Source organism: Tinamus guttatus, unplaced genomic scaffold (assembly GCF_059628265.1).
Source record: "Tinamus guttatus ecotype Peru unplaced genomic scaffold, ASM5962826v1 Tinamus_guttatus_pri_ptg000314l, whole genome shotgun sequence".
In the NCBI taxonomy this organism is placed as follows: domain Eukaryota; kingdom Metazoa; phylum Chordata; class Aves; order Tinamiformes; family Tinamidae; genus Tinamus; species Tinamus guttatus.
This window is the reverse complement of record NW_028288848.1, coordinates 5,861,693-5,870,454: the sequence shown is the minus strand read 5'-3', so window position 1 is coordinate 5,870,454 and position 8,762 is coordinate 5,861,693. Positions and strand designations below refer to the sequence as shown.

The window sequence follows — 8,762 nt, the reverse complement described above, 5'->3', positions numbered from 1 at the left end:
GTGCCGTGCCGTGCAATGCAATGCAAAGCAATGCGGGGCATGCACTGGAGTGCCGCGCAGTGGGGGGTGTGCAATGCACTGTGCCGTGCAACGCAATCCGGGGTGTGTACTACGGGCGGGAATATGCAGTGCACTGTGCTATGCAATGCAATGGGAGGGCATGCGCTGCAGCGAGGAGTGTGCAATGCACTGCAGGGATGCAGGGGTGTGTTTGCTGCCTGGGGGTTGCAGTGTGGTGAGGTGCAACACAATGCAGCAATGGGGACATGTGCAGTTGGGGGGTGCAGTGCAGTGTAGTAAAGGATGGTGCTGTGGTAGGGGCTGCTGCAAGGGGCTGTGCAGTTAGTGCAGCGTGGTGCTAGAAGAGGTACGCAGTGCTGGGGGGGCCTACAGTGCAGTGCTACAGGGGATGTGTGCAGGTGGTAGGACATGCAGTGCAATGCAGTGCTGGGGGCGCGCTGGAGAGGCGTGCAGTGCAGTGCTGCTGGGGGCAGTGCGATGCCGGGCAACCATGCAGTGCAGGGATGCTGATGCAGTGCCACAGAGGGCTGCAGGAAGAGGGATGCAGCACCAGCGCTCACAGGGGATGCCTGGGGACACATTGCGAAAGGCGGCAGCAAATCCTCGGTGGCTCCGTTAAACATCAACCCGCCCATGGCACCCGCCCCGTTTAAGGCTCCTGCAGCTGCAGTGACGGTACACGGCAGCGGGGCCGCAGGGCTGGGAATGCTCTGAGAGCCTCCGACACTGCGGCGGGGGCTCCCTCCCATACCGGTACTGACGCCACTGCTGCAGCCTCCCCTGTGCAGACCCAGGAGAAAATGACACCCGCCTTTGACATCGATGCCCCACGCTGGGACCAGGGCACGTTCTTGGGGCGCCTGCGGCACTTCCTGGCCATCACCGACCCACGGCTGGTGCTGGTGCCCAATGCCGAACTGGAGCGGGCCAAGGCACTCGTGCAGGGCTGCAGGTGAGGGGGCAGCGTGGCGGGAGCCCCCCTGGCCCGGCCGGGCTCACCAAGGTGCCCCGGCTGCCCCGACCACATCCTCTGTGTTCACAGGGCTGGGCTGGTACCACCGGGGAGCAGCCAGGAGCAGCTGCACTACGCCAAGACGCTCTATGACTCGGCCTTCCACCCTGACAGCGGCGAAAGGATGAACGTGCTGGGCCGCATGTCCTTCCAGGTGCCCGGCGGCATGGCCCTCACTGGCTGCATGCTCCAGTTCTACCGGTGAGGCCGCCGCGTGGGTGTCCCTGGCCCCTGGTCCCAGTGGCTCCCGCTTCGCCCTTATCTCTCTGCCCAGCTTCACCCCTGCCCAAGGTCGTGTAACGATTAACCCAGCTGAACCCTGCACTGGCCCTGCTGCTCCCTCGAGGCTCGGGGCAAATGTGTCCCCGTGAACATCCCGTGTCTCCCCACTTTGCCCTCTTGCAGGGGCCATCCTAGGGTGTTCCCAAGGGATTCCCTCCTCATCCCAGCCCTGCGTGCTGGGCTGCTTTGCAGCAAGGTCTAGCCAGGTCTCCCGGCACTGATGGCTCACCCTGTTCCCAGTCCATCTTCCCCATCCCTGCATTCAGAGGATCCTTGGCACCTATAGGGTCCCTTGCCTTCCCCCCATGCCCCACAGCAGCCAGGACCCCTGGGCTCCTATCCTGGCTCTGCCACTATATTGCCACCCACCCTTGCGCAGATTGCTGGCTCCAGCAGCACCTCAGTTTCCCTTGGAAAACACGAGGGTAAAGGCGATTTTTTGGCCATCCCCTCCGGTGCTTTGGCTCTGGGTTTGGGCCACAGGCCCCTGACTCCCCTCAGAGGCCCTGCCAGCCCCTTCCCTCTGCAGGACAGTGCCTGCCGTGGTATTCTGGCAGTGGGTGAACCAGTCCTTCAACGCCATCGTCAACTACACCAACCGCAACGCCGCCTCCCCCATCTCGCTGAAGTGAGTATGGCACCAGCTCCTGGTGTCACCTGGGGCCAGAACTGTGTCCTTGGCCAGGTCCCTGCATGGCCAGGGCACTCCTGGGGTGCTGGGATGCTGCGCGGCCAAGCCACGGGCGGGCATTTAACTCCTTCCCTCCCTTGTGAACTGCTGCCTAGGCAAATCGCTGTGGCTTATGTCACTGCCACTGGCACGGCCCTGGCCACTGCCGTGGGGCTCAACCTCTACACAAAGGTACGCTGGGATGGGGAGGTGCTTGTCCACCAGCCCCGTGAGGCTCCCGGCACTGGGCTGAGCTGGAGATGTCGCTGGGGGAGGCACCATCCCCATGTCAGGGTCTCTTTGCAGCGAGCCCCTCCCTTGGTTGCCCGCTGGGTCCCCTTCGTGGCTGTGGCTGCTGCCAACTGCGTCAACATCCCGATCATGAGGCAGCAGTAAGTGTCCGTGCCCGACTGGGCGTCCCGCAAGGGACGTTAGTGATTCTGGGGTAAGAATAGCCATTCTTGGGGTTGGTCTGGAGGATTCTGAAGATCCTGGCAGCTTTGCTGGGCCACAGGAGAGGCCCAGCCTGATGTCCTGGCGCTGGAGGGGTACTGAAGGCACCTACAGGGTTTTGGGGACATTCCCGGCACCTCTGAGTGTTTGGCTGCCATTCCGGTGCCATGGAGAGCAACTGGGAGCCCTGCTCCTATGTGGGGGGAAGCTCCCAATTGCTGGAGCACCAACAAACCTTCTTCCCTCCCCATCCTGCAGCCCCAGTGTTTGGGGACTGGCTCCAGGGTCTCTGGTGGGTGTCTGCCCTGCGGGGACGGATGGACAGGCTCTGTTTGCAGCCATGCCCTGAAGATGGCAGCATTGCCTGGGCAAGGGACCACGGCATCCCAAGGCAATAGAGCCGGATCCCCTCCGTCCTGGCCACCTCTCCCTGTGGTGGCCCAAGGCAGCGTGGCAGCTGGGTCCTCTGAGGGTGCTGGGCAATATGGGGCCGAGGAGAAAGGGGCCACAGGCTCACAGCGCTCTGTCTCCATCCAGGGAGATCATCCATGGGATCACGGTGACAGATGGGGACGGCAACGAGCTCGGCTGCTCCAGGGTGAGTCCCCGCGGGATCGGGAGCTCTGGCGCGTCGCCAGGGTGGACACGGCACAAGCTCATGGCTGCTCTTGCTTTCAGAGGGCTGCGGCCAAGGGCATCACGCAGGTCGTGATCTCCAGGATCACCATGGCGGCACCGGGCATGAGTGAGTGCAGCCGGCCCCAGGCACGTGTGTCCTATCCTGGGAAGGGCTGGCCGGGGTGAGGTGGGACCTTCCACCTTGCCCTCACCTGCCTTGGTCCCCCCTCTGCACAGAAGAGGGGAGGTGACCACTGCATCCCTGGGGTCATTTGGTCTCATCCCACTAATGGAGTTGGCCAACACGCTCTCACCATCTTGCTGTTTCTGTCAGGGCCCCTGGCCCCAATGTGCATCTCCTGTGGAAGGTGGAGCATCCCCATAGCACTCAGGCCCCACGAGGTCACGTCTTGCTCTCTCTGGCCCCCTCATCCAGCATCCCTCAGCCCTTCCCAAGGCCCTTGGTGTGCCGCTGGGGAGCAAGCCGTGAGGGACAGGAGCATGGCCCAGTGATGGATGGCTGGGGAGGCCCGTACGGATCGACGGTAGCCCCTAGGAAGACCAGCCCCTGGGCACCACGGGCAGGGGCAGCAAGTCCTGCTGGGGTAGCTGTGCAGGCTGGTGCACAGGCCCTGACCCCTTCCCTCTGTGCCTAGTTATTCTGCCAATCATCATGGAGCGGCTGGAGAAGTTCCCCTTCATGAAGGTGAGTTTTTTCCTCCTGCCCCTTGGCGGCCAAGATGCCGAGGGTGAAACAGGAGGGTTTGCTGAGGCCAGGGCCTTCCCAGCTCTGTTTGCCTCCCCTCTGATTCATGTTGCCCTGAGGACTTGGCAGCGATGGACAAGGGGAGCCTGCAGCACTGGGTGTCTAGCTCAGCACTCACTCCCTGCCGTTCCCTTGCAGAGAATCCGGGTACTCCACGCGCCTTTGCAAATGCTGCTGAGCGGGGGCATGTGAGTATTTCACTGCTTGAAACCCTGCTGGTCCCCAGAGCAAGGCTCTGGCTCCAATGAAAAGAAACATCTTTCCAGGCAGGGGATTTGAAAGCTGCTTCCCTTCCCTCCCTGGGCTTTCTCCAGTCCTCAGGAGTGAGGGTGGGAGAGCATCTCTGGGGCCGAGACACGTGGCGGGCACTAACCCTGGGCTCTTCTCCCTCCTGCAGCCTCGTGTTCATGGTGCCGGCGGCCTGCGCCCTGTTCCCACAGCGATGGTACCTGTCCCCCCTGCTTTGTGCTCTGTGCAAAGTCGGGAGCCGCCTCCTCCCCTAGCCCTGGGAGAGGGAGAGTGGCCCGGCCAGCACGGAGGCCTGTGGTCAGGGAGGAGGATGTGGCGCGGGGGGTCTCAGTGTGTGTCCCTCTGCCCACAGTTCCCTGGCGCTGGCTGACCTGGAGCCGGAGCTGCGTGCCAGCATCGTGGCCGAGCGCGGGGACCAAGTGCCCTACGTCTACTTTAACAAGGGGCTGTGAATGGAGGCTGCCCTGGAGCCATCGTGCCCCTCCGGCCACTGCCAATCCAGCATGTCCCGGTCCCAGCGGGTCCCCCCCACTGCCAGGCTGGGGGGATCAGGTTGGGGCTGGCCTTGGGATCAGCTGTCCCTGCTCCCTCTTCTGGAGAGGCCCTGTCTGCCCCTGGCTCCGATCACCCCTCTCTCATTGCAGGATCTCTCCATTCTCCAGGGATGTGCAGGAAAGTCTCCAGCCACCGTGACCCCTGCAGGAGGCAGGACCCTGCCCAGGTCGTGGCTGACGTGTTGGCTCCTCCTAAGCATCCCTGCTGCAGGGCTGGCTGTGTCCTTGCATCCCTGTGTCCTGTTCTCCCCTGCCTCCTTCCTGGCCCTGCTGCCTCTCAAGCCCTCCCCGGCTGCAAGCACCAGGCCCTCCACCTCCCTGCTCGGAGCGCAGTCCTACTTCCCAGAGCAGGCATTCCTCCATCGCCTACGTCCACGACCAGGAACCAAACCACGACAGTGCCTCAAATCACCTCAGTGGCCTTTCTTCAAAAACTGCCTCTCTTCCTGGCAGGGGCAAAGGGACTGGTCCCTTCTGCAGGGTGGGCACGCTGATGTCCCGGGACCAATGCTTGGACCATTCCTCCTGTGCCATCATGTTCATATTTCATTCTCTATGCAATCACCACAATCCAGGAGATAAATACTTGATTGTTTTTAAGCCCTATTTTGTGTAAACTACCCCTTCTTCTGAGTGGCAGAGCCAGCCATCATGCCTTCTGTCCTGTGTCTCAGTGTCCCCAGGGTGGAACCAAGGACCTACAGCCATGAGGAAAGTGGGGTGTTAACTCAGGCTCTGAAGGGGCCACTCTGCAAGCCCTAGAGGGAAGGGATGAAAAATAAAATGCAGTGTTTTTAAAAATAAATTACTGGCTCTGTCTTTTTGTGCTCTTGGGGCTTCAGACCTTAGTGTGGCCGGCAGATGGGAGTCCTGCCTCCCTGGGAAGGGGACACTGTGCTTGACCAGACACAGCGGAGAGGCAGCCTGGGGACCGGGAAGAGCCCTGCAGCTCTGCAAGGGCATCAGCCAAAAACCCTTGGGCATCCTTGAGAGGCTCACTGTGCTGCAAATGGTCCTCCCGAGGGGACACAGGGACGTGACAGGGCTGTGCTTGATGTCCCACACTTGTCCCTCCTGCTGGGAGGGACTGTGTCCGATCCCAGGGAGCAGCAGCATCCCAGTGTGAGCTGGATGCCCTAGCAGAGGTGCAGTATCCGCAGCCAAAGCTGTTAACTGCTCCACATCCACAAAGCTGCAGCCAAACCCAAAATGTGCCCGTTGAAGGGCCAAGCTGCAGGTTTGACTCTGCCTGAGCGGCACCAGGCAGAGGACGATGTCCCAGAGTACAGGTAGCTACAGTTGCAAAACTGCACAAAAGCAATGGAATAATTAAAAGGTTAGGGACAAGTGGAAAAACAGGCTGAAATTTTTGTATCTGTTCCCTGGGTTTTATTAGATCTCTTGTTAGTGCACAATTAAAAAAAGAAACAGATAAGCCCCTGAAATGAAACACATCTCATTCCTCCTGGCAGTGGGAAGAGGCCACAGGAAGAGATCTCTGCTGCCTGCCTTCTTGCAGCTTCTTAATTCCATTTTGTCCTTCTCTGCAGCTGAAACCATACTGAGCACTTCCACTTGAGGACCTGCAGCAGCCCGGCCTGCGTTTGCGTCCGAGGTGCCTCTCATGTCCAGGAACGAAGCGATTTCCACAGCGCGATGCGCCCAGCTCTGTAAACCTGCTTGTGCCATGCACGCAGCCGTGCCCTTGTCGCTGGCCCCTTCCCAAGCCTGTCTGGAGCTCCGGCCCCTGCCCAGAGAGGCGCGTGCCAGAGATGCCAGGGCAGCACCCACCCGAAGCGAAGGCTGAGCGCATGGGGAAAAGCCTCCCTGCTGGCTTCTTGTCCTGGCAGGGATTTGCTCCACCAGAAAGGGAGGCTGCAGGGGCATGTTCAGGGCTCGGAAGAGAAAGCAGTGCCAGTTGCTACCTGGCAAAGGTTTTATAGCACTGACTTGGCTTAGAGAAGGCTGCAGTTCTCGTGTGCTCCCCCTTCTCCCAAGAGATAGCGTGGTGGGAGGCAACTGGAGACCATGTCCTGCGCCCAGGGTAGCTCTGTGTATCCTGGGGAGCGCTAGCAACCATCCTGGCAGCCGGCCCAGGCGACGGCCGTGCCCTGGCCTGTGTCAGACTGGATCAGGACTTCCTGGCTACATCGTGGACTGTCTCTGGACTCCCTCCTGCCTGGACTGGGCATCTGGAGACGTCGGATCCAGACCTCTCAGCTGGATGTCCCTCTCACAGCCAGCAGCCCAGGGCCACACAGCCAGCAGGGGCTGCGGGCTGAGCTCTGCCCCAGGGGCCAGGTACTGAAATGCCCGATACAAACACATGGCCTTGCTGGCGAACTGCAGCCCCTGGCCATGCAGGAGGGGCCCCGGAGCAAGCAGACTCTCTGCAGAGCTGTTGTCATCGCGTGCCCGTGACCGACTCCCATCTCATGCCCATGAACGACTCCTAGCTTTCTCCCTGGCCTTGCTGGAGGGATGTGGGTATAGCTCATCGCTCTTGGCCAAAGGCAGAGGGTTGTGCTGGGCCCGGGGGATCAGGGAGGTGACTGGCACCATGATTCTGTCCTCAGCCCAGCTCTGCTGTCACAACTCACCCTGCCAGCCCAGCGCTGCCTTCATTTCTCAGCACTGCAATGGGAAGGAAACCTCACTGCCAGGGATCAAAGCTGGACTCATCCCTGTTTCCAAAGGGCTGCAAGTGTTAATTACTCTTGAGTCACGGTTGATCTGGGCTCGTCCCAGGGTCCCATGAGTTTGCCTGCTTCTCCCTGCTGTGCCTTTAATTTCAGAGCTAGCTGGGAACAGGAATAAAGCTCCTTTAATAACTGCATGGCCGAAATGCAGTGCTCCAGCATGTTTACAGACCCCTTTAAAATAAAAATGAGACCAAAGACGTCTCCTTGGGCAGCAGCAGTGCCCAGAGAGGGGCTGTGAGAACCTGCGAGCCTGTGGGTCTCCTCTGATGAATCAGCAGCCCCAGTAAGTAGACCGAGTTCACCCCTCCTTCTCCAAACGCCGGTGGAGGTAGATTAACCTGGCTCCCTATGAGCAGCGTGCCTGCGTAATGGGTTAACTCCTGCAAGCCCGCGCTGCTGACACTGGGGCCAGCTGCTTCAGCACGGTGAGGCGTGTCTCAGGTATTGCCCTGGCTGAAAAATCCCAGTGCTGGGAGATAAGCTGCTAAGTTTTTTTCTGTTTTTGTTTTTCCTAACATGTTATCTGAGCATCTGATAAACCTCATGGAGCCAATCCCCTGTGGAGGCTGTCTGACATGCAAGGAGCGGCAGTGCAGCGAGCCGGTCCTACTGCCCGAGAAACATGAGACGTTTCCTCCGAGCCATGAATTAAACTCAAGTCTCCTGAACTTCCTCTCACTGCCCAGAGACAAGACCAGACGACGGACTGCCCGGGCTGGGACACGCTGTGCCAAGACCACCGAACTTCCCAGCTTCTCCCAGGATGCCCCCTGGAGCAGCCATGGCTCCCGTCACAGTTTCTCCCAGGGGCTGTTTTCCAGCAGCCCTCGCCCCTGCTGTCTCCTGTGACCACGTCCTGTGTCCTGTGCACAGGTTTGTGAGGATACAGGAATGTTAGCCAAGCACCCTACTTTGCAGGACAGAAGACATTTGCTGTTGCTCTTCTTGCTAAAAGCACCTCTTGGTGCCTGTCTGTAGCATTTTCTCCCCAAGAGAGAAGGCTGTGTGTTTGCTCAGTGTACAGGGAAAGCACTTTATTAAGGGTGAAACGAGGGTGAAAGTAGTTGGTGCAGCATTTTCTGAACCGGCCTTTTGACATAGACACAAATCCAAACTCCACCATAGCACAGCATTTCTTCCCATGGTTGAACGTACGGTCTCACTCTTCCAGGCCAAAAGAAGAGGAGAAAGCTGTGCATATATCTCCTGCATGGCTTGGGTGTGCAGCTGGGACCATGCTCAGGCCGTGCCAGTCCGTGCTGTTCTGTGACTGCACCAGCCTGGCTGATACTGAGCCTTGGCCACAACTGAAGCTCTCCCATTACATGAGCGCAGGGAGCCCCACGCTGGCCGGGCTGGGGGGACACAGTGTTTCCCCACCACATTGGGGAAGGCTTCATTCCGACCCACAGCCACTGAGATCCCCTCCATCCCC

The 8,762-nt window shown here is 59.9% G+C and overlaps 1 protein-coding gene across 1 annotated transcript; it reads left to right on the top strand.

Annotated features, from left to right (window-relative positions):
- Window positions 1-821: 821 nt before the first annotated feature.
- SFXN2 (sideroflexin 2) lies at window positions 822-4,524 on the top strand. Its single transcript, XM_010228305.2, has 11 exons — window positions 822-973; window positions 1,064-1,234; window positions 1,845-1,943; window positions 2,102-2,177; window positions 2,292-2,377; window positions 2,976-3,036; window positions 3,117-3,183; window positions 3,713-3,762; window positions 3,961-4,010; window positions 4,220-4,267; window positions 4,424-4,524. The coding sequence occupies exons 1-11, from the start codon at window positions 822-824 to the stop codon at window positions 4,521-4,523; spliced, it is 960 nt and encodes a 319-aa protein (XP_010226607.2). The 3' UTR covers window position 4,524.
- The last annotated feature ends 4,238 nt before the right edge of the window (window positions 4,525-8,762 follow it).